The sequence below is a fragment of the Carcharodon carcharias genome, chromosome 7 (assembly GCF_017639515.1).
Source record: "Carcharodon carcharias isolate sCarCar2 chromosome 7, sCarCar2.pri, whole genome shotgun sequence".
Classification (NCBI taxonomy): Eukaryota; Metazoa; Chordata; class Chondrichthyes; order Lamniformes; family Lamnidae; genus Carcharodon; species Carcharodon carcharias.
Window position 1 is genome coordinate 27,270,695 of NC_054473.1, and position 25,616 is coordinate 27,296,310.

General features: G+C 43.0%; 1 protein-coding gene across 1 annotated transcript in view; it reads left to right on the forward strand.

The window, feature by feature from the left end:
- Positions 1-25,616, forward strand: part of atp2b2 (ATPase plasma membrane Ca2+ transporting 2) — a 543,565-nt gene that overhangs the window by 427,676 nt on the left and 90,273 nt on the right. Inside the window, exons 16-17 of the mRNA XM_041191496.1 lie at positions 17,024-17,203; positions 24,687-24,774. Coding sequence (XP_041047430.1) covers positions 17,024-17,203; positions 24,687-24,774 — 268 coding nt within the window. The remainder of the gene's footprint in view (positions 1-17,023; positions 17,204-24,686; positions 24,775-25,616) is intronic.

Consider the following 25,616-nt stretch of genomic DNA (forward strand, 5'->3'; position numbering starts at 1 on the left):
GTCCTTCACTGCTAGGTCAGACTTCCCAAACCAGGAGCTAGCACAGCTAGTTGCATAGCATTGAGGTTCATTTGTATGGTAACAACTAACCTCCCTCTCTTTCACTGGCATTCACCTTCCCTCAATGGAACAGGTTCTGTAATATGGGGCTGGATTTTAACTGCCCTGTAATGATGGGCTGGAAGGCTGGAGGATTTGTGATGTTGCGCTGAAAGGTGTCAGGAGGGAAACCCAACTTGAGATACAGGTCGAGTATCCTTTATCCGGACTAACTTGCCAGCAGAGCAAGGAAGTACTGCTTGAGTGCCATCTCGAATCTGGCACTTGTATGTACATACCAAGACGGGTAGGAGGTCATGATAACTATGTGCATCTATATGCTATGGGCCTCATTCGGGTTTGGAGACCTCCAGTGAGAAAGAGAGGGAGAGGCCTGCAGCCACAAGCAGTAGGCCAATAACAACCTGAGGGCCACCAGGAGCTTCACCCTTAGAAGGGGCACAGAGGAGAATGTCACAGAGGGGCATGCAACCTGCCCCTTCTGTGCAAAAGTGGTTGCCCGCCAGAGGTGGTCTACTATCAGAGGCGCAGCTTCCTACAAATGTCAGAGTAGCAGTGTTGCCGAAGACTGCTCCTCTCCAGGGAGGCTATCATCAAGCTGTGCTAAGTGGCAACTACCCAATGCCTATGGTGCTGAAGTTCACCATGGCATGGAATTTCAGGATCGTTCGAGAGATCGTCTGGTGATATCTGTGGGATTTCCCAGTCTGCTGCTCATTGCTGCATCAAGATAGTCATCTTGAAGAGGCCAGCCAAAACATGTGCTTTTGTACTGATTGGAAAGTCAAGCTGAGAGTACCCTAGGATTCAGGGCCATTCCTGGATTCCTCCAGGTGCAGGGTGACATCGACTGCATGCATATGGCCATCAGAGATCCTATGGACCAGGCAGCAGCCTTCATCAACAGAAAGGGTTACAAGGGTTGCTCAATGTACAATTGGTCCACGGCCACTGCAAACAAGTTGTTCAGGTCTATGCAAGAGTCCTGGGAAGCTGCCACAATGCCTACATACCAAGGCAATCCCAGGTGCCTGAACTTTTCAGGCCTCCTACCGCCTTCAAGGATGGATACTGGGTGATAAAAGCTACCCAGTGAAAACATAGCTACTGACACCTGTGAGGAATCCAAGCACAGATGCAGAGGAGAGATACAATAGTGGTTCCAGGACAACTTCAGTGATCATTGAGCAGATCATAGGGCTTCTGAAGATGCGGTTCAGATGCCTGGACAGATCCGGTTGACCCCTTCGACTTCGCCCAGCTAGGGTTTTGTGTATTGTTGTGATATGCTGTGCATGGCACAACCTGGTGCTACAGAAAGGAGAACCTTTGAACAATGAGGACATCATGGAGTATGCTGCCTGCTCTGAGGATAAGGATATGGAGGGGGATGGTGACCAGGTGCAACAGGATGAAGAACTCCAGAAACCACAGATCATGAGCCACATGCAAGGGAGGCTCGTGATGCCGAATACAAGCATGTTTCAGATGATCCTACCATTTTCTGTGGCCCTGTTGCCATTTCCTTAATTCTCTATATACTCTCCCTGCACCTATTAATACATTAGACAGTAGCACGCGGAGTACATTGACCTCACTGTGTGTGGTCCCTCCCAGTGCAGAAAGGGGCCATTCAGTCCATCATGTCTGCTCTGGCTAAAAAGCAAAAAAAAAAGCTAGCCACCCATTTTTATCCCACTTTCCAGCACCTGGGCAGTAACCTTGCAGGTTACAGCACTTCAGATGCAGATCCAGACACCTTTTAAATGAATTGAGCATTTCAGCCTCAACACCAACTTAGGCAGTGGATTCCAGACACCCACCACCCTCTGGGTGAAAAAGTTTTTCCTCGTGTCCTATCTAATCCTTCTACCAATCATGTTAAACCTATGCCCCCTGGTAGTTGACCCTCAGCTAGGGGAAACAAGTCTTTCAAGTCTACCCTATCTTGGCCCCTCATAATTTTGTACACCCCAATTAGGTCACCCCTTAGCCTCCTCTGTTCTAAGGAAATCAACCTAGCCTATCCAATCTCTCCTCATAGCTACAATTTTCAAGCCCTCTCCAGAACAATTATGTCCTTCCTGTAGAATAGAGTTGTACACAAAATTCCAGCTGCGGCCTAACCAGTGTTTTATACAGTTCCATCATTACATCCCTGCTTTTGTATTCAATACCTCTCCTAATAAAGGAAAGCATTCCATATGCTTTCTTGACCAGCTTGTCCACCTGTCCTGCCAACTTCAAGGATCCCTGGACATGCACTCCAAGGTCTCTCACTTCCTCAACCCCTCTCAATAACTTCCTGTTTATTGAGTATTCCCTTGCTTTGTTTGCTCTCTGCAAATGCATTGCCTCACATTTTTCCAGATTGAATTCCATTTGCCACTTCTCCGCCCACTTAACCAAACCATTGGTGTCATTCTGAAGTCGACAGCTATCCTCTTCACTATCAACTACACGGCTAATTTTTGTGTCATCTGAAAATTTCCCAATTATGCGTCTCTCATTTAAGTCTAAATCATTAATATATACAACAAACAGCAAAGGCCCCAACACTGAGCCCTGTGGAACACCACTGGAAACCACTTTCCATTTGCAAAAACATCCATCAACCATTACCCCTTGTTTCCTGTCACTGAGCCAATTTTGGATCCAATCTGCCAACCTTCCCCTATATCCCATGAGATCTCACTTTTCTAACCAGTATGCCATGTGGGACCTTGTCAAATGCCTTATTGAAATCCATGTAGACAACATCTACCGCACTACCTTCATCAATCCTCCTTGTTACTTCCTCAGAAAATTCTATTAAGTTAGTAAGAATGATCTTTGCCGAACTGATCAACCCGTGCCTTTCTAAGTGACAGTTTATCCTGTCTCTCAGAATTGTTTCCAATAATTTTCCCACCACTGAAGTCAGACTGACTGGCCTATAATTTTCTAGCCTATCCCTTGCACCCTTGTTAAATAATGGCACAACATTCGCAGACCTCCAATCCTCTGGTGCATCACCTGTATCTAGTGAGGATTGGAAAATGATCCTCAGAGCACCTGCTTTTTCCTCCCTGGCTTCCTTCAACAGCCTGGAATACAAACCATCTGGCCCTGGCAATTTATCCACCTTCAAGGATGCCAGTCCCTCCAGTACTTCCTCTCACTAGGCTTCTGTAATCTAATATTTCATACTCTTCCTCTTTAACTTGAATGTCTGCATCATTCCCCCTACTTAGTGAAGACAGAGACAAAGTACTCATTCAGAACCCGGCCCACATCTTCTGCATCAACCCACAAGTTATCATGTACATCTCTGATAGGCCCTACCTTTTCCTTTGTTACTCTCTAGCACGTAATGTATTGGTAAAACATCTTAGGATTTTCTTTGATTTTACCTGCCAATATTTTGTCATATCCTCTCTTTGTTTTCTTAATTTCAATTTTTACTTCACCCTTGTACTTTCTATACTCCTCTAGGCTTTCTACAATATTAAGTCTTTTGTGACTGTCATAAGCTTTCTTTTTCTGCTTTATCTTGGCCTGTACGCTTCTGGATAACTGGGGGCTCTAGACATTTTTCTTTGTGGGGACATGTCTAGGCTGAGCCTGTAGAACTTTGCCTTTGAATGCCTCTCAATAATATGACAAAAATCCTTCTGTATCCAATCCATTCTCGCCAGCTCACTTCTCAGCTTTGCAAAATTCGTCTTCCCCCAATTTAGAACTGTTACTCCTGTTCTGTCTTTGTCCTTTTCCATAATGATGCCAAATCTAACTGTATTGTGGTCACTATCTCCAAAATGGTCCCCCTTCCCCCCCCCCCAAACTACTTCATCCATTTGCCCAGCTTCATTTCCTAAGACTAAGGGCAGAATTTTGCCCTCAGATGGTGGGCAGGCCCCACCGGCTCGGAGGCAGGCGGACAGCCAACCCCCGCCACCGAAACGGGACTTGCCGCTATTTTAAGTGGGTGGGCCAATTAAGGCCCGCCCAGTAGCCTGCCCGACAGGAAGCACTATGCACCTCCTGTGCGGAGGGTGGAGGGATTCCCCATCTGTCAAAGTGCGCTCTTTCCCGCATGTGAAAGAGTGCACTGCTCCCTGAGGTGAAGTCCTGTCTCAGGGAGTTTACTGACAAGTAAGAGAAGTCAACAAATAGAGAAATATTAAAATTATTTGACACGTCCCCCTCATGTGACAATGTCACACGAAATGGGGCATGTTAATAAGAAACACATAAAGTTTATTAAATTTTTAAAAAACTGACATGAAACTTCATCCCACCAGTGGATGAAGTTTCATGAATAATCTGGAGCTCACTGGGGCTTCTGGCCTCCCCATCAGCCTTAAGCTTGGATGGGCAGGTTTTTAATTATCTTAATTAGCCTGTCAAAGGCCTCAATTGGCCATTGACAGGTCGGCAGGCAGACAGCTTATTTTGCTGTCCGCCTGCCTTCCTAAAATTTTAAAGGGACCGAGATGGCGTTGGGGATTCCTCCTGATGTCATCCCATGCCATTTTCCCCTCGGCGAGCAGGCCCTGCCCTCAAATCGCCGAGCGGAAAATCCTGGCCTAAATCTAGAATTGCAACCCTCTCGTTGGGCTTGTTATGTGCTGGCTAAAGAAATTCTCTTGAATACAGTTCAAGAATTTTGTGGCCTTTGCACTGTTCATGTCCCAATTGGTATGAGGGTAGTTGAAGTCCTTAACGGTTACTGCCCTATTGGTTTTGCACTCAGAAATCTGTCTACATATTTGCTCTTTCATAAGAACATAAGAACAATAGAAATAGGAACAGCAATAAGCCATTCAACCCCACAAGCCTGCCCCACCATTCAATAAGATCATGGTTGATCTGCCCCAGGCCTCAACTCCTCTTTCATGCCAGCACCTCATAGCCCTCAACTCCCCGATATTTCAAAAATCTATCTACCTCCTCTTTAAATACCAGTGATCTCGCCTCCACAACTCTCTGCGGTAGAGAATTCCAGACATACACCACCTTCTGAGAGAAGAAATCCCTTCGCATGTCAGTTCTAAATGAGTGTCCCCCTTATTCTGTAACTATGTCCCCTCGTTCAAGATAGCCCCACGAGTGGAAACATCTTCTCAACATCTACCCTGTCAAGACCCCTCAAAATCTTGTACGTTTGAATAAGATCACCCCGCTTTCTTCTAAACTCTGATGAATAAAGACCTAACCTGTTTAGCTGTTCTTGATAAGTCAACCCCTTCATCCCAGGAGTCAACCTAGTGAATCTCTTTTGAATTGCCTCCAATGCCAGTATATCCTTTCTTCAATATGGGGACCAAAATTGTACACAGTACTCCAGGTGCAGCCTCACCAATACCCTGTACAGTTGTAACAAGACTTCCCTATTTTTAAACTCCAACCCCCTAGCAATAAAGACAAAATTCCATTTGCCTTCTTAATTACTTGCTGCACATGCATGCTAACCTTTTGTGTTTCATGCACAAGAACACTCAGATCCCTCTGTACTGCACTTTTTAGGAGTCTCTCTTCACTTACATAATAGTCTGCCATTTGGTTCTTCCTACCAAAGTGCATGACCTTACACTTTCCTACAATAGACTCCATCTGCCAAGTTTTTGCCTACTCACTCAACCTATCTATATCCCCTTGCAGATTCCATATGTCCTCACCACAACATGTTCTCCCACCTATTTTTATATCATCAGCAAGTTTGGATACATTATACTCTGGTCCCTCCTCCAAGTCATTAAGATAGAAAGTAAATAATTGAGGCTCTAGGACTGATCCTTGTGGCATTCCACTAGTTCTGTCTTTCCAACCTGAAAAAGACCCATTAATCTCAACTCCCGTCTTCTGTGTGTATTAACCAATGGTGGACACATGATCACTCTGCCTCATGTTCACCAGAAGTTCTCTTGTGTTGATCCATTAGGCCACTCACTCTCTAAAGCTCCATTCCCATCTCACCATCAGCATTGAACCTGCCCAATTCTAGAGCCTCTTCCTCCGCCGATGTCAATCTCGCTCGTCTCATCCCCTCTCTTCCTTTGGCATGTGCAATCTTCTCTCTCAGGCACATAAATGTTCATTATTACTCAACCATCAAAAAGAAGCAAAACACCTATCCTGGTGGCAGTCAATGAGGGTGCCACAGGAATGCATCCTTCATGCAGCCACTCAGTAACAGTAATGCAGGAGTCAACTCTGACTCTTCACAAAGCCCAGTGCCCCTTCACAGAGAGGCTGATATGCCTGTGACAGGCAATGCTGCTGCTAGACCACTGCCAGTGACTAGGTGGCCATATCCTTTCTGCAAATCTTCCATTCGTACCTAATCATATGTAAGGCTGTAGGGTAAGCAGTGCATGGTGTAAGTCTCCTTGCCAGATTGTACGAGGTCACGAACCCTCTTGCAGCACTGAAATCAAGTTTGAGGAGAGATCGCATGGTTGCTGACCTCCTCTCGGTGATCTCCATCCAGGCATGCTGCGCCTGCTGAACCGGTTACCTCTTCCCATCCCAGAGAAAGAGGACCACCCTCCTTGCCTGAGTGACCTGGAGGAGAACCTGCAGGGAGGCCTCAGGAAAACTGGGCTGCTGTGGATCATCCTTCAGCTGTTCCAAGTAATTCCTTGTTCTTCAAGTCTTCCTCTGTGCTGCCTGTGTGGGTGATGCCATGTAACAGAATGCTGGCAGCCCTTTAAATATGGCACCAAAAATGGCATGATCTCACACTGCCCACACTGCCTGAGTGGATGGATCCTGACCTCCTCAAAGTTAATTGTCTAGCTGCAAAGTAATCATGACTTTTAGTCCGCCCCCACCTCCACCCGCATGGCAACAGCGCCTGCTTCGGGCGCTGGTAGCCAGGCCTCAGGCCTTTCCGTGAAATCCACCCCATACGGTTGCTGCAACCAGGAAGTGAAGCTGAAATCCCATGTCACTGTTTCTAGCCTCAAAGTTTCCCATTTTTTAATGGATACGTGAAGCAGGGAACATTGAGGCAATGCCCCTCCAGCAGATCCATGTGTGAATTCACGACCACTATTTATTTTTCTTTTGTTAAAAGTTGTAGAACTGGGCAAAAATGACTCATGATGACTGAAGTTAGATTATAATGTGCCATGATTATACTTGTGAATAGCATCATGCATGGCACTGAATATGATGCGTGAAACTAAGACTTTACTCCACCTCGGTCAAAAAAAATCATTTCCTCAAGAAGATACCGCCATTTAATGTCATTTGGCAGCTGTAACAAGAACTTAACATGTTAGATTTTCTGACTAAATTATAGTTAGAATTCACAAAACAATTGTTCTATTTTAAATTGAATAAAAGCTTAAGTAATTCAACCTTAACAAGATACTTATGATTTTGAAAATATCATTTCTGGGCTGTTGGCATCGCTGGCCAAGTTGCCCTCAAGAAGATGGTGGTGAGCTGCTTCCTTGAACCTCTGCAGTCCACAGAGTGAAGCCACTCCCACTGTGCTGTTAGACGCAGCTTGATTATTTTGAAGGAACACAGATAGATGTTAAAATCAGGATGGTGAGCAGTTGAAGGTGCTCCAATGCACCTACTGCCCAAGGCCTTCTAGATGGTGGAGGTAGCAGATTTGGGAAATGCTGCCAAAGATGTCATGGTGAGTTACTACAATGCACACGATCAGTAGGGCACCCTACAGAAACTGTATGCCAGCAGGAGAGGAGGTACTTTTAGTGAGTGAGTGAGATGTTGATGAAATGGACTGCTTTTCTCTGGATGGTTTTGAACTTTTATTGCACCTGCGTCAATCCAGGAAAATGAAGAGAACTCATCAAACTGCTGACTTGAGCCTTGTTGCGCAGACAGGAAAAAAAAGAGAATTCATTATAAATCTGTGGAGGAAATGCAGAGGTGGGTTAAGAATCAGCTTCAGTGTTGCATTATTCAACTCTCTTTTATCTCACTCTCATGGGTTCCATCTTATTACATCTGTCAGCTTATTGAAGCTGCTTAAAGGACTGAAAGGCATCACATATTTACAAGTGAATATTGCCCAGCTCTTGTCTCTACCCACTAACGGCATCCTGGAAATGTCAATAGTAACTTCAAAGAAGTGACGTAAAAATATGTAAATAATGAAACATTCAAATTATTGAATCCACAGATGTGATTTGGGAACAGCAGAACCAATGTAATGATTATACTTCAATGCTATTCAATACAGATCTATTTCTAGATTTTATGGTCTTTATTTCTGATTTGCGGGCATTGGGAGAGACTAGGATGTTCAATGAAAATGTACAGCGAGCCAGAAGCCATACAAGTTATATTGATGAGCTGACCATGCTGAATCTGACAAGATCAGCTTCCCTTTCTTGTTGAGTGATGGATCGGGGGAGTACTGGCTATATTTCTGCTGGGATTACTGAATTGCTCCTTCCTGTGGGTTTTAATGGGAGCCTAGGCTGAGACACTTTGACGTTCAGTGCATCTGATCATATTCAGACTTGCTGTGAGAAATGGGAGCTGCTTTTATCCCTTCAGCCTTTTCATTATAGACATTCTTCATCTATAAAAATTGAGAATCCATGGTAAACTAGAAAGCTGTTATTTTAGAAAATACCTTGCATCCAAAAATGCAGCTGGTTGTAGGTGCAAAACCCATCATGATTCTAAAGATTTACCACCTTTCCTCCTGTCCTTAACAGGCTGGATTTGAAAGTTCCAGAATTTTGTATGTCAGTAGTAATCCACTTCTCATATAATTGGATGTGTAATGTGATTTGTCAAGGCTTAAATTCAGGTTGAATTCTTGAGCAATTTCAGGAATAGATTTTCTTAAGTACTCCTAAATGGGGAAATAATGAAGCAAAGGTGATCTGAGGACATTTGCTGCCCAGATACTGTGCTACAGCAACAGTAGAAGTAGACGTTTAAGCTGTAGTCAGTCATGATAAAAAAAAAATTGGAATTGCTCCAGGAAAGCGATTTTTGCCTTTTCTAATGCTGCACAACCCTGGATGCCTGTGTTATACATTCACTAATTTTGGCTAGCCTAAGAGAGGCAGCATTGTGGAAAAATGGTTCATGATGTCACCAGATCATTGTCACCTATTCCAGCCATATTTGGAATAATAACTGAAATTTAGCAGCAAAGCAGGAAAAATCTAGTTTGAATGACCTAATGATTGGTGTTTGAAGTTTTATTTTAGTTGATATAGTGGTCTAAATCTGCATATCCAATCAGGTAACCTGATTTACAAATCCATATGCAATTTAAAAGTTGTCAAAGGTTATAACCTATTTTAATAAAATATGTCTCGTCCATTCTCAGTTAGATCACTGGACACTTTATGCTGCAATGAGATGTAATAGTTGGGAGAAAAACAGACACTGTTAAGTTTTTTTTACTTTTGGGGAGATGGTAGCATAGTGGTCATGTTACTGGATTAGGAATTCAGAGGCCCAGGCTCATGCTCTGGGGGCATGGGTTCAAATCCCACCTTAACAGCTAGTGAAATTTAAATTCAATTAATAAAATCTGGAATACAAAGTTAGTCTCAGTAATGGTGACCATGAAACTATCATTGATTGTTGTAAAGAGCCATTTAGTTCATTAATGCCCTTTAGGGAAGGAAATCTGCCATTCGTAAGGTCTGGTCTACATGTGACTCCAGATCCACAGCAATGTGGTTGACTCTTAACTGCCGTCTGAAATGGCCTAGCAAGTCAATTAGGGATGGGCAACAAATGCTGGCCTTGCCAGTGGCACCCACATCCCCTGAAAAGAATAAAGAAGAAAAGATAGCACCAGTAATCGGCGGATCTGCTGGGCAGAACTGCAGAACCCAGGACTGTTCCTTCATCATTGCTGAAGGAGAGAATATAGGATAAAACTGATTTGCGTTTACCTTTCATGCTCTCAGAATAACCGAAAAATGCCGTGCAGTTTATGAAGTACTTTTGAAGTGCAATCCCTGAAACAAATAAATTAAAACCTTAAGGTTACATAACAGTGCGAAAGTTGTGGCAGATTGAAAGTTCACAAGGATGACTTTTGATTTCTGACAGCTTTAAATTACAGCTGTACATGACTCTGTACAGAAGATGAATTTTAAGCACCGCCCTTTCCTGGTCCCTTCAACAAAAAGCGAAAAAAATCACAAAGCAGTGTTGTTGCCTTGTGTTAATTATTCATGGAATTCACTTGAGCAGAGGTTGACACAATCTTGTCCCAGTTGTGCTTGAAGCTTAACATTCTTCTGACTTCAGAAGATACATATTGTTCAATTTCCTCCTCCATATGTTGCTATCATCACCACATCAGTAAATCCTACAGTTAGAACTCTGCCCCTCCATATGAGAATCCAGAGGTAAGATTGTCAGATTTAATCATATGTCATTGGATTCTGCTGTGTGTTACACTTAACGTAAATATCTTGTGATTCCTTTGCTGAATTAATGATTCCGTAAAGTTTACCAGAGATCACTTTTGAGTTATGGCTGTACCAAGACAGTTGCAACTGCAGTATAGGCTGGGTAGCTAGCATGTTCCTTTTTCATGACTAGAATGCCCTGCATATGTCATTTGATGAATCAAACTGAGTTCTGGAGCATGTTGCAGGATCTGAATAGTTTATATCAAACTTTTATATTTATTAAATTATTTTCCTTCAAAATGTTTCACTGGAAGAGAACCCTAGTACTTTACAAACATCTGAACACACCTATGAAAAAGGTGAAAAAAAGGCCTTTGAATCAAGCAATGCTTACCTTATTTGTTAAATGGTGTAACCCTGTACATCACCCTTAGATTGCCACACGATGAATGTTGTATGTTCTCTGAATAGAGGTTGGTTGGATTAGTTTTGGATTTAGCCCACTTCAAGTAGTTCTACCACTCTGACAAAGTGAAATAGTTTGTCATGGTCTACATTATCTCATCCCTTTAGCAATCCTGTCACTTCTCAACCTTTTCTTTTCTCTTCCAGGGAAAACCTGCCCAGTTATGTAACCTCCTCTCATAATCTAATCCCTCCTTTGCGAAAAGCTAGTTATATGTGTTTAAGGAGACAGATAGAAGAAGCTAATGAACTTGGAGTGAAGGCTAAAGGCACAGTTGAAGGTTTTTAAGGGACAGTAAAGCAAAATGGTTTTAGAAGGGAATTCCAGAAGGCAGAAGCATAATTACTGAAAGTTTGACATCCAATGGAATGAGAGATGATTGTTGCTGGCTGGGATGCATGGGAAAAGTACATTGACCAAATTTGGTGGATGAGAGACAATGGAGGGCTTTGAAAATAAGCATGTGGATTTTGAAGATGTTTCACTTGGTCACAGCGAGCCAGTTAAGCTGAAAAGGAAGAAAATGAAAGATCGCCAAGGTTAGGTATATAACTCTAAATTAACTGAGTTTCTGAGGGACAGAAATTTGATGCAATCAAGTCTTAAGCTGATGGCATTAGAGAAAGGCTTCAGGAGAGATGGGCATATGACATTATTACTGAGCAGTGTTAGATGTGGCAGAAGGTGGTCTTGGCAACAGGTTGGATGTAGGATAGGAACTCAGTACAATGTCATAGACAATGTTAAAATGTGCATCATGAGATTCAGCCTGATCAGACAACTAGTGAGATTGATGGAGTAGAAAGGATGGATTTAATTTGCAGACATTGTGTTGTAGGAAGTTTTGACGAATCCAAGACTGTTAGAGAGGCAGCTAAAGAGTACAGTAATCAAGAGTTAATGATGGTGACGGAGCAGAGTCTAACAGAAGATGACCGCATACTTGTGGATAAATTGGGCATTTAATACCCATTAAGGGCCCTTCCCACCACTGTTCTGATCGAATGGCTGGTGGGAGAGGCTGATGCTAAATGTGCAGCCTGGCAGGTCTAGCCCTGTGGGCTGCTAGCCAGTTAAAGGATGGGTGCCTCTTGCCATGCTCCCGGAGGCCCAGCACCACAGTTTTACCTTCCCATGTCCACCCTCCCCTCCTGCCCTGTCAAACATGCCCCCCCACCCACCCTTCCCCCTCACTCGGACCTATCAGCTTGGCTGCAGCAAGATTCTGGAGATACCTGAATGTCCAGATCCATCGCTGAACCTCACCACCTTGGCCTACCTGCAGCACCAGCAGTGACTACTACTCCTGGCTCTTCGGGTGTGAAGAGTTGTTAGACTCCGATTGGCCAGCAACTCTATGAGGTTGGACTTCCTCCTGGAGATGGATGGAAGTTCTGCCTCATATTAATTAAAGGGCCATCACCTGTAAAAATTGAAGCAGGGTGAGCCAGCTAAGCAGAGGCAGGTTCACCCCAAAATTTACAATGGGGTGAGGAGACACCACCCTCGGTGCATAGTCAAGCCCACTGTCTTACGTCTGGGGGCCAAAAGCAACAAAGGTGGAAGCAAGTGAGTTATTGAAACAAAACACAGATTTATGACATTAAATAAGCTCTTGTATTATCAATGAAGCACAGCTTGCTGTATGATAAATGGAGGTTATTTTTTAAAGTATTTTGAGGGAATATTGTGTTCTTCTGTAAAGAAGGCTGTGTGTGTGTAAATAATATCATTAAGTTGGGCAAAGGGTTACTAGGAGACAGGTCTGGGGGGTTTAAACCATGAAAGGGTAGAGGTGTTAGGTTTGAGATACAAGTGAATAGGTTGGATCTAATAATTTGCATCTTAAGTTAAGTTGGCAGTTTGTTCATGAATATCAAAGAGAAGTCAGAGGATACCAAGAAACATGTTTGTATCTTGCAGGAGTTCCATAGGCAAATAGAAGGGGTCATATTACATTTTATTGACCTGAAAGCAAAGACAAGAGAGAAATATGAAGTATTTTATATTTGGAAGTATTTGAGTTTCAAAGAGGTGTGAGAACAATGGAACCTGAGATGAAAGGGCGAAATAGGTATTTTAGAGTTACTGTGGAGAGCTAAGGGGTTGAGTTGTGAGATGGAGGTGACCTGGGAGTTGTTAGTTGTTGGCTGTATGAGGAAGATATCGTGGAATCAGCTGTAGGCTGGGAGAAGATGCAGTGTGAATCAGCCATCTAGTCAAGCCAGAGAAGTCTTGGGCTGCAACAAGCAGTATTGTTCTTAAGTCCTGGATTTCCACAGCAGAGTGGAAGAGAGTTAGAAGTCATGTGATATGCCTTTATTAAAGCTACAGCAGTTTGCCTTGGGTAATATTACTGGATTTATATAGTTAAACATCTATGAGAGAGTATTTGCGGAGAGGAGCACAGTTAACGTTTCGAGTCCGAATGACCCTTCAACAGAACCAAGTAAAAATAGAAGAGAGGTGAAATATAAGCTGGTTTAAGGGGCGGGGGGGGAGGGGGTAGTGCGGGACAAGTAGAACTGGTTAGAGGGTCAATGATAGGTGGAGAAAACCAAAAGATGTCACAGACAAAAGGACAAAGAGGTGTTGAAGGTAGTGATATTATTTAAGGAATGTGCTAATTAAGGGTAAAAAGCAGGACAAGCAAGATACAGATAGCCCTAGATGAGGTGGGGTGAAGGAATCATAAAAGGCTAAAAGGTAGAGATAAAACAATGGATGGAAATACATTTAAAAGTAATGGAAGTAAGTGGGAAAAGAAAAATCTGAGAACTGTTGGCATGACATTAGTCGTCTCAATTTCCCTGCTCCTCTCACCCACTCTAACCTGTCTCCCTCTGATCTTGCTGCACTCCGTTCTCTTAGGTCCAACCCTGACATTGTCATCAAACCTGCTGACAAGGGTGGTGCTGTTGTTGTCTGGCGCAGTGACATCTACCTTGCAGAGGCTGAGCGTCAATTCTCAGACACTTCCTCTTACCTCCCCCTGGACCATGACCCCACCACTGAACATCAAGCCATTGTTTCCAGGACTGTTATTGACCTCAGCTTCTCTGGAGATCTTCCTTCCACAGCTTCCAACCTGATAGTCTCCCAACCTCGGACGGCCCGCTTTTGCCTCCTACCCAAAATCCACAAACAGGACAGTCCCAGCAGACCGATCGTGTCAGCCTGTTCCTGTCCCACAGAACTCATTTCTTGCTATCTTGACTCCATTCTCTCTCCCCTTGTCCTGTCCCTTCCCACCTACATCCGTGATTCCTCTGACACCCCTACATCATATCAATAATTTACAGTTCCCTGGCCCCAACCGCCTCCTCTTCACCATGGACGTCCAATCCCTCTACACCTCCATCCCCCACCGAGATGGTCTGATGGCTCACCGCTTCTTCCTCGAACAAAGGCCCGAACAATCCCCATCCACCACCACTCTCCTCCATCTGGCTGAACTTGTTCTCACACTGAAAAATTTCTCCTTAAACTCCTCTCACTTCCTCCAAATAAAAGGTGTGGCTATGGGTACCCGAATAGGCCCTAGCTATGTCTGTCTCTTTATGGGGTATGTGGAACATTCCTTGTTCCAGTCCTACTCCGGCCCCCTCCCACAATTACTTTGGTGCTGCTTCATGCTCTCGTCTGGACCTGGAAAAATTTATTAATTTTGCTTCCAATTTCCACCCCTCCATCATTTTCACATGGTCTATCTCTGACACTTCCCTTCACTTCTTTGACCTCTCTGTCTCAAATTCAAGCCTACCGACACCCATAGCTACAGCTCCTCACACCCCGCTTCCTGTAAGGACTCCATTCCATTCTCTCAGTTCCTTCGCCTACATCGCATCTGTTCTGATGATGATTTTCAAAAACAGTTCCTCTGACATGTCTTCCTTCTTCCTTAATCGAGGTTTTCCAACCACGGTTGTTGACAGGGCCCTCAACCATGTCCAGCCCATCTCCCACGCATCCGTCCTCACACCTTCTTCACCCTCAACATCATAGGGTCCCCCTTGTCCTCACTTATCACCCCACCAGCCTCTGCATTCAAAGGATCATCCTCCACCATTTCCACCAACTCCAGCATGATGCCACCCCAAACACATCTTCCCTTCACCACCTCCGGTGGCATTCCGCAGGGATCGTTCCCTCTGGGACACCCTAGTCCACTCCTCCATCACCCCCAAAACCTCAACCCCCTCCCACGGCACCTTCCCATGCAACCGCAGAAGGTGCAACGCCTGCCCATTTTACTTCCCCTCTCCTCACCGTCCAAGGGCCCAAACATTCCTTTCAAGTGAAGCAGCATTTCACTTGCACTTCCCTCAATTTAGTCTACTGCATTCGTTGCTCCCAATGCGGTTTCCTCTACATTGGAGAGACCAAACGCAGACTGGGTGACCGCTTTGCAGAACACCTTCTGTCTGTTTGCAAGCATTACCCAGACCTCCCTGTCGCCTGCCATTTCAACACTCCACCCTGCTCTCATGCCCACATGTCTGTCCTAGGCTTGCTGCATTGTTCCAGTGAAGCTCAACGCAAACTGGAGGAACAGCACCTCATCTTCCGACTAGGCACTTTACAGCCTTCTGGACTGAATATTGAGTTCAACAAGTTTAGATCATGAACTCTCTCCTCCATCCCCACCCACTTTCTGATTCCCCCCACCCTTTTTTTCCAATAATTTATATAGATTTTTCTTTTCCCACCTATTTCCCTTATTTTTAAATGTATTTCCATTCATTGTTTTATTTCTACCTTTTAGCCTTTTTTGATTCCTTCACCCCACCGCCACTAGGGCTATCTGTACCTTGCTTGTCCTGCTTTCTAACCTTAATTAGCACATTCCTTAGATAATATCACCACCTTCAACACCTCTTTGTCCTTTTGTCTGTGACATCTTTTGGTTAACTCCACCTATCACTGGCCCTCTATTCAGCTCTGTTTGTCCTCCCCCCCCCCCCCCTCAAACCAGCTTATATTTCACCTCTTCTATTTTTACTTAGTTCAGTTGAAGGGTCATTCAGACTCGAAACGTTAACTGTGTTCCTCTCCGCAGATGCTGCCAGACCTGCCGAGTTTTCCAGGTATTTTTGTTTTTGTTTTGAATTTCCAGCATCTGCAGTTTTTTGCTTTTACCTATGAGGGAGTGTTGCCTGGAATGTGTTTACTTGTGGGTCTGACCAAATAGGGAGTCTTTTGGGGGAATGTTTTGTAAGACTAATTTTTAACTATGTAACTATAATCTTTTGTGCTTGAGTTTTCCTTTATTCTTGTTAATAAAACTATTACTTTTAATTTTTAAAATCCCTAAAGTGTTACTGGACTTCTTGCTGTTGAGATCAGTATGTCTTCTTTTTGTTTTCAGAATACAAAAAAAAGGTATGACCTGTAAGCCAAGTTCCCCTCTAGGATTTTGTTTGCGCAACAATTAACATTGGCTGTGGGGCTGTGGTTATAATAGCTGCTTTTGAATTTTGTCAACAAGTATAATAATTTATGAGCATGTTTTATTCTGTATCATTACAAGCAAAACATAGAACTGTAAAATATTATAATTTAATTGTGCTGGTTTATTGAAAACACCGTAATGCAATAGCAATTCAACGTGAGGCAGATATACCTCACATTATTGCTAGGTGTATAAAAAAGATTATAAATCAGCAGTTGTATGCCATCTGTTTTGGTGAGCACTTCCTCTGTTTGAATGGCAAAGATTTCATCCAAGGATCTGGAAAGAAAAGTGGGGACTGGGATCCTTTGGTAAATCCAGTACAGAAAATACCTGATGTAAGGTCAACAACGTGAAACTTTAACATGACTTCTTTCTCCACAGATGCTACCTGACTTGCTGAGTGTCTGCAGCATTTTCTGTTCTTATTTCACATCTCTAGCATCCACACTGTTTTGCTTTTAGATTAAAAAACCAATAGAACTGTAATAATAAGCTAAAGGGACCAGTCGTCAGACAGAATTTCTGGAATACCGGTGTACCTGAGCGACTTTGATTTTGTTACAAAGTTATTTCATTTTACCATGTAGTGTGCTTACATTTGATAAATAATACACTCATGTGTATGCCTAGTAAGCAAAATTGTTTTGAGTGGCCTGGATCCTTCATTTTTCATTTGTTCTTTAGGTTCCAGAAGCCATCAGAAAGTGCCAACGAGCTGGTATTACTGTACGTATGGTTACAGGGGACAACATTAACACAGCTCGTGCCATTGCCATCAAATGTGGCATCATTAATCCGGGTGAGGACTTCATCTGCTTGGAAGGCAAAGATTTCAACAGAAGGATCCGGAATGAAAAAGGAGAGGTGAGACTGTTCGATAAATCTGATATATTAAAGTACATATAATGTGGCCTAATCCCACAAAATCATTGTAGTGTAATCCCAGTGTACAGTGTTGCTTTAGTACCACCATATGTAGGATGTGAGTAATATAATAGAAAAAGTAGGCTAACAATACATAAGTTAATATTAATATCTTTGTATTGTGAGAATGAATTCCATATGATAGAGGCCAACAGTTCAGATTAGATTATTAGAATTCCAAAAGGGAATGGTATGTAAGTAGAAGGTGTCAAGTTAACACCATACCTTGTTGGTATAATCCTCATATATTACATAGGCAATCCTATTATGATATTAGTGAAATCCCAATGCACAGAGTAGTGTTATTCTGAATATATAGTGTGGTGTACTTCCATCAAAAAGTTCTGTATGGCTTAATTTTTGTGCATATTATGTGATTTATTTGTGGATGTAATCACAGTATATTGTGTTGGTGTACTGAAATAATCATAGAATGGTACAGCTCAAAAGGAGGCCATTCGGCCCACCAAACCTGCTCTTTTGAAGAGCATTGCAATTAGTCCTCTTCTGTTTCCTCATATACCTGAAAGTTTTTTCTCCTTTGAGTGTTTATTCCATTCCCTTTTGAAGGCTGCTATTGAATCTGTATCCTGTACCCTATCAGGCAGTGCATTCAAAACCCTAACCGCTCGTTGTGCAAAACAAAATTCTCGTCGCTGCTGGATCTTTTACCAATCACCTTGAACCTGTAATAAAAAACTGAAAATGGTGGAAATATTGACCTGAAATGTTAACTTGGTTTCTCTGTCCGCAGTTGCTGTCAGAGCTATTGAGTATTTCCTGCATTTTCTGTTATTATTTCAGATCTCCAGCATCCACAGTACTTTGCTGGCATCTTAAATTTGTGTCCTCTGATTATCAACCCTTCAGCCATTGGAAACAGTTTCTCATTATCTACTGTAGCTAAGCCCTTCGTGATTTCAAACACCTTCTTAGTCTTCTCTGCTCCAAGGAGAACAACCCCAGTTTCTCCAGTTTATCAACGCAACTGTAATTCCTTATCTCTGAAACCATTCTAGTAATCCCTTCTGCACATTCTTTTCATGTCTTTCCTATGGTATGTTGGCTAGAATTAAACACAATATTCCAGCTGGGGCCAAACTAGTATTTTAGGTAAGTTTAGCATAACAGCTTGACTTTTGCATTCTATGCCTCTATTTATAAAGCCCAGGATCTATATGCTTCATTTAACTACCATGTTAACCTACCCTGCCAATTTCAGATATTTGTGCACAAATCCCCTCCAAGTCTCTTTCTTATCTTGCACCTTCTTCAAAATTATACCATTTGGCTGTGTTGTCTTTCTTCATTCTTACACACACATACACACACACACACACACACACACACACACCACACACCCACACACCCCTGGGAGCAGAAGGTGGTGTAAAATTGTGGGGGTTAGGGTACTTTACCTGTCAACTTCCCAGTACTGTCTGGATTTTACAAGCTGTGAGGTAGGTGCTGGGTGGTCCACCTGCCCTTCCCCAGTTGAGCCTTTATGGCTGCTTAAGGACCTATTTTTGTTGCCGTGGTGTTTTACCAATAGTGGATGCACGCCCTGCCACATGGGGAGACCGCCCAGTAAAACCTGGCAGCCTCCCTGTGGCCTCATGGGAGTAAGGCCCTCATGATTGGACACTCTGGGACCCAGATTGAGCTCCCTGGCAGCAAGGGCCAACCCTGCTGGAAGGCCCTCTCCCTGCCTCATGGCTGACCCCATCACCCACACCCCCACTCCTCCCTAAGGCCTGTTTAATTGGGCCCAATCCCTCTTATCTGTACTCTGGCCCTCCCTAATGTCTGTTGCTCCAGAGCCTGCTGCAGTCCCAACAGTGACCACTGTTCTTGGTGATGGAACTGAAAAGCAGCCAGCTCTCTAAATGGCCAGCAGCACTTAGGGGCAGGTCATCCTGCCTCAGAGTGGAAGAAGCCATGACTGCAGGTAATGAACCCCCTGCTTAACGTAATATACAGTCCTCAATTCCGGGTCTGGAAAAGATGGTGTTGCTTCCAACTTTCCAGCTGGTGGGCAGAGCCATTACTGCCCTGTAAAACTCTGGCCTTTCTATTTTGCCAATTTTGTTTCCACATTGCCATTGTCCCTTCAAATCCCTGACCTTCAACTTTGCTAACAAGCCTAGCATGTTACTTAGGCAAATGTCTTTTGAAAGTCCATACTTCCATCATCAACTGCACTGCCCTCATCCACCCGCTCTGATACCACATCAAAAACTCGATTAAGTTAATCAGTCATGATTTCCATAATTTATTGTTGATGTAATTAATAAGGTGAAATTCTTCCTGTTGATAATTTAATCAAAATGTGAAAGTGCATATACAATGGCACCGTGGTTATGGTCAAATGAATATGAGGTGTTCAGCTGTTTCTTTTCATTTTTTTGAATAAATTCTATTGATTTACCATAAAACATTGACAAATTAGCAGGAGAACAGCTTGAGAAGTTCTCCCCCTGAGTGTTCCCAGTATTTACCTGTGAGAAGCACACTGACCCTGTATCCGTTTGCAACCAGCCTTTCCAGCAAGAGTCACAATAAGCAGCTGGAACTCTGGCTGACTTCCCCCAATTTAAACTCTGAGTCCTTGAGCAGTCCTACCTCCAACTGGCTGAGATCAGCTGACTCTACACACACTGGTGACGGAGCTTGAGATCTTTCTGGTCTGCACAGCTCAGTCACTCATTACTTTAACCAACTGAGCAATCAGAGGGGCATAATATGAACTTGAATTCTTCAAGACCCATCTTTAGATTATTTCCATTTAAAAGTTTTCATTATCAGGATTACCATTTCAGCAGGTCATGCCTGGTTTAGCTAGTGCTGCCCATATAAATGTTGGCAGAATATGTAGTCTGTGGTTCCGACACAGCTAAAGCAGAACTGTTAGTCACAGTAAATGGCAAATACAACTTGGCTTTATTGTTTTTAATGTACATGTCAAATTAAACTAGCATTTCAAAATAATCTATGTTAATAATGTTCAACCTTATCAGTTGGGCTTGCGGTGTGGCTCACTTATGCATGCTAGAAGTTACATATATTCACACACAAGGCCCTGTCCTTTGATGACACAAGGAGTATGTATATACATTGTGCCTTTTTCAACTAAATAAAAGATTAGGGGACAGCCATTCCCTGGTTCATTCCTCAGGCCAATGCCTTGACCAGTCAGAGTCAACCTGCCTGTTTGAATTTAAACAAAGCTTGGCAGCTAACTGTCAGTTGCCAGTTACTGGTGCATTCTTGATAGCAAGGCCTCTACCAACCACTTGCTAACCAATCAGCAATCACTTTTCATGCAGTATAAATTGTTGTTCCCATTATAATTTGGTATTCTTGCAAATTGACCCGATGAATGCAAGATGAAAAGTTTCAACTGCATGTCTTATTTTTCAGCACTACTCAATGTTCAACCTGTTTTGTTTTCTACTATAAATATTTTAAACATATGTGCACAATGACAATAGCCTCTGATCAGCTCACTGCAGAGCTCCTTTTAACTTTGATTTAATCAATAAGTAACTGAGTGCATTCAATATTTGCAGAAGGTTGAAGTGTTAAACAGCAACGATAAAATGGTTGGAGCTGTCAGGCAATTGGTTTGTATCATTAGCATATTTAATTACACATTTTGTGCTGATTTGTACTGCATTTTGACATCTTTATGTAATGCCTTTAGTCATGACAAAATCAACAAATTATTCAAATAACAAAAGCAGGTTACAGCATACCATCACTCATTGAATAACATATTGAGCAAATTTAAAATCACTGATCTTTCAGGAATTGCATTGTTTTTCCCATTGAAAGCAACTCAAATACTTTAATTTCTCTCTTCTGTATCATGTTTCCATGATCATGGCTGTTGTTTGTTTCCCAGCACTGTTCCAGTGCCACTCTTACCAGCCACCAAGAAGAACATGAATTTTTGGGATTGATGTGCCTGAGAAAATTTTCATTCCATTCTTATGGCAAAGAGTTTGATTTCTTTTTGATATCTCCCTCAGCAGTCCCACTGAGACTAAGAATTCATCACCTGGGGATGCTTGTGTGTGATTTTATTTCAATCTGCTCTGCAGTTGCAACCTGCCCAATGTTTTTTTTAAGATGTCATTTTACAGGCCAGACATGCCATTAGCGAAGGGATCAATATGTTAGCTATTGACTGCACCACCTCTGGCGTAGCATCTGATTTGATGCTATGCACACTGCAGCATTTTCTAATTAGTTATTCAGCAAATTTTGGCATTAATTGGAAGACTGGGGCGTACAATGGTCTCACTATGGGGAAGATGCTGGAGGGGTGGGGTGGTGCGGTCTGCTGTTAACACATCCTGCTACCTTATCCTTATGCACTTTCTTTAGTCTTTAACACTACCATGAACATTCCCTTTGTCCTGTGTTCATGACATATCATTGTCAAATTTCTCCTTCGCTCCCACCTATCCCTGACCTTCTATTTTGCTCCACCCCTTCTTGAACAGTATAAAATCCATCATATTTCTACTTCATTTTAGCTCTGAAGAAGATTTGAAATGTTAAACCTGTTTCTCTCTCCATAGATGCAGCCAGACCACTGAGTTTTTCCAGAATTTTCTCTTTTTATTTCAGGTTTCCAGCATCTGCAATATTTTGCTTTTATCTTAGGGAATAAATTGTGGTGATGGCTGGTGGGTAAGCAGCGGGCATGGCACACATAGCATTTTACAGACTCCACCCACCCTCCACCCCCCACCACCAACCACCACCTAACAACCCTCCGCAGGGCTATAAAATCCAGACCATTTGTTTCTACAAGTTTTCAGCTTTTAGTGTGTGCTTGCCTGCGCATGCGCAGTCTTTGGCATTTGCACTCCTCCTCCTCCCTCCCCACCCCCCCACCTCCCCCCCCCAACCCCCCCACCCCACCATGCTGAGCTCCTCAGTGCAATTTTCACGCAGCCAGTGTGAAATTGCAGTCCGGGGCTGATCACAGCCTTTTCCCAGCCGCTCCCGGGCCCACCCGCTGCGCCTGCCTGATGCCCGGAAAATCCTGTCCCATGGGTTCAGAATCATCCTAGTCCAAGGGTAGGAAAGTCCCTGCCTCTTACTAGTTGTGAAAGACCAAAGTGAAATAAAAATGTATCATGCCAACAAGTTCTTGTTTCTGTGGGCATCTATTCAAAACCCCAAAATCTTTCACTATGACATATATTGGCCATTCCTTTAGAGCTGCCATTAGTTTGGTTGGTCAGTCTGTGCTTGATGCTCTCCCGCAACCTCCTGCCATAGATGAATTAGATGAAAAGCTGTCATCACTTGAGCTGTAGAAAGTCATAGGCATAGCAAACAAAAGGGCACCTGGTAAGGATGTGATCACAGCCGATCTGCTCAAATACAGAAACTCTATCCATTGCCATAACGTTATGACCTTCTCCTCTGCTGGAAAGTAGTCTCCATTCCACAGGAGATCTGTGACGCAAAAACGTTCACACTATACAAAAACAAAGGTGATAGAGGAGATTGCAACAACTACAGGGGCATCTCACCCCTTAGCATCATGGGGAAGGCCTTTGCTAAGACTACATTTACTTGCAGACATGAGAACACAGTGAAGTTTCTGTGCCGGCAGATCCAATGTGGATATGTTCTTCTCCATACAACAGCTACAAGAGAAGTTTTTACTTTGCTTTTGTAAATCTCACTAAGGTATTCAACACCAACAGCAGAGCAAGACTGTACAAGATTTTGGGGAAAATTGGATGTCCACCAAAGCTCCTGAGTCTCATCCGCTCCTTCTATGACAACATGCACTGCATTTTGATGGCTCCACTTCCGACAGTTTCAGTGTGAAGAATGAAACAGGGCTGTGTCCTTGCCCACATTCTGTTTGATATCTTTTTCTCCATGCTCTGGACCTTCGCCTTCCCTGCAGATATGGAAGGGGTCTATTTGCAAACTAGGTCAGATGGCAAGCTCTGCAATCTATCAAGACTGAAAGTGAAGACAAAGACACATCGCATCCTGATCAGAGAACTCCTTTATGCTGATGGCGTTGTGCTTGTCACCCACACAGAAACTCAGCTACAATGAGCTACGATGTTGGGTGCCTTTGTGTTTGCCAAGCAGCCAATGGCCTTTTGGAGCTCAGGTAATGAGTATTCTTCATGGATTCTCTCTCCCTTGGCTGTAACTTGTCCTCCTTGACTATAAGCATCAAGAAAACTGTGGTCATGGGACAAGGTATTGCATCTCTTCCCCGGTCACGCTAAATAACACTCTGCTGGAAGTGGTTAGCAAGCACTGTCACTTGATGCAGAACTTGATACACACATAGGGGAAGCAGCTCCCACCTTTGGCTGACTCACGAAATGTGCATTGGAATAATGTCAGGCTGCCCTTAGGACCCAGCTGATGGCTTATAAGGCCTGTGTTCTCAGCACCTTGCTGTTTGGCTTTGAAACATGGATGACTTACAGCTGCCAAGAAAAGAATCTCAACACTTTCTGTCTTTGCTGTCTGCTGCACATTATGGGTATATCCTGGCAGGATAAAATCACACACATGACAGTCCTCTCAAAGGCAGAGCTCCCAAAATTTTTTAGCATTCATCAAATATAGTGACTCATTTCTTCAGGCATTCCCAAAGGATGGAAGAAGGTCGCATACCCAAGGACTTTGGGTATGGTGAGGTAGCAGGAGCCAGGTGACCAATGGGACACCAAAGCTCTGCTTCAAGGGTGCTTGCAAGCATGACATGAATACCCTAAACATTGATTATCACATCTGGGAGTCAGGAGTTGATGACAGAGGAAAATGGTGATACCTCCTGTGGGCTGGCATGAACCACTGCCATGACCAATGGCTACTGCAGCTTGGCAACAGTTATCAGTGCCATTAACAATAACCCACAACACTTGAAAGCTTCATATGTGGCACTTGTGATAGAACCTGCCACTCAAGGATTGGCCTCTTCGGCCATCAGCAAAGGTGTGCCAAATGAAGACACCCCATCTGAAAAGGGTTATTTGCTGGTTTCAAAAACTGGGAATCTTACACTGATATCTGGGGTGAAACACTAAGGTAAAGAGAAGGCATGTTGTTGGGTAGAATGCTACATCTGACAACGCTATACATCATTTGGAGACTTATGCTGACACTAGTGGCCTGAAGTAGAAGTGTTCCTGCTTGATATCTTTTATCTTGGTGAACAAGGACATATCAGCCAATAGTCCAGTGAGATAATGACACTGTAGGAAGGTTTGTTTGACCCACAAAAGCAAGAAAAGTAATACAATCTGTGTAATTTATAACAGTTGCTTTTGGGTAATGGTGAAGCCATTGACCTTTATTACATATGCATAGGTGTTGTTTGGAAGACTAACGAGAAGACTTTTAAAATAATTGTTTTGATTTTCAGGTTGAACAAGAACGTATTGACAAGATCTGGCCAAAACTCCGGGTGCTTGCTCGATCATCACCCACTGACAAACACACATTAGTGAAAGGTACACAATTCATATTGATACAGAAAGCTGAGATATTATGAGACCCTTTCCTAGCCAATGCTGAACTTTCTAAACACTGAATTTCTCCTGCATTGTAGTGAGTTGGGCTTATTTATTATTTTCTAACCAACATGTGTGTTGTAAGTGAGGCAATGGTAAACTGGTCTTATGGACACTAACTTTTTATTTGTGTCTTATTTTATTTAATGTTGGGCAAGCATGTCTACGAGGTCCAAAAGATTGTGACCAAGAGTTTCTGCTTTAGGTGCAAAACTGCACTGATTTTGTAAAGTGAATTTTTTGCTCCAGTTTCTGCCATCTTTTGTGTTAGTTTAGTGGTGAACTAGACACGTTGTTGAAATTGTTTTTATGATAAACCATTTTTAGTTATATTAGTAAAACACCAGGTTACCACTATTAAGTATATCAAGGAATGTTTTTTGATGCAAATTCTTTTTAACAGAGTTACTTTCTAAAACACTACCTATTTGCACTGGCAATTCAGCCACACAATGTTAGTTTTGCCAATTAAATTTTTTGCTCAAGTTTCTGCTCAAACTTCTTTGCATATTGCCAAATGGAAAATCTTCCATTAACCAGTGAAATCATGCTGTGTTCTAGATTATAATTTGAAACCAAAAGTTTTAATTTAAAATTTTCCCTGGAACTCGCTGTCTGCAAGGGTGGAGGAGGTGAAAGCCACCAATGATTTCAGAAGGAAATTGGATGGGTGCTTGAAAGAAGTAAACTTGAAAGGTTACAGGGATTGAGCGGGGAAGTGGAACTGATTGAATTGCTCCCCCAGGAGTCAGCATGGACTAGATGGGCTGAATGGCCTCCCT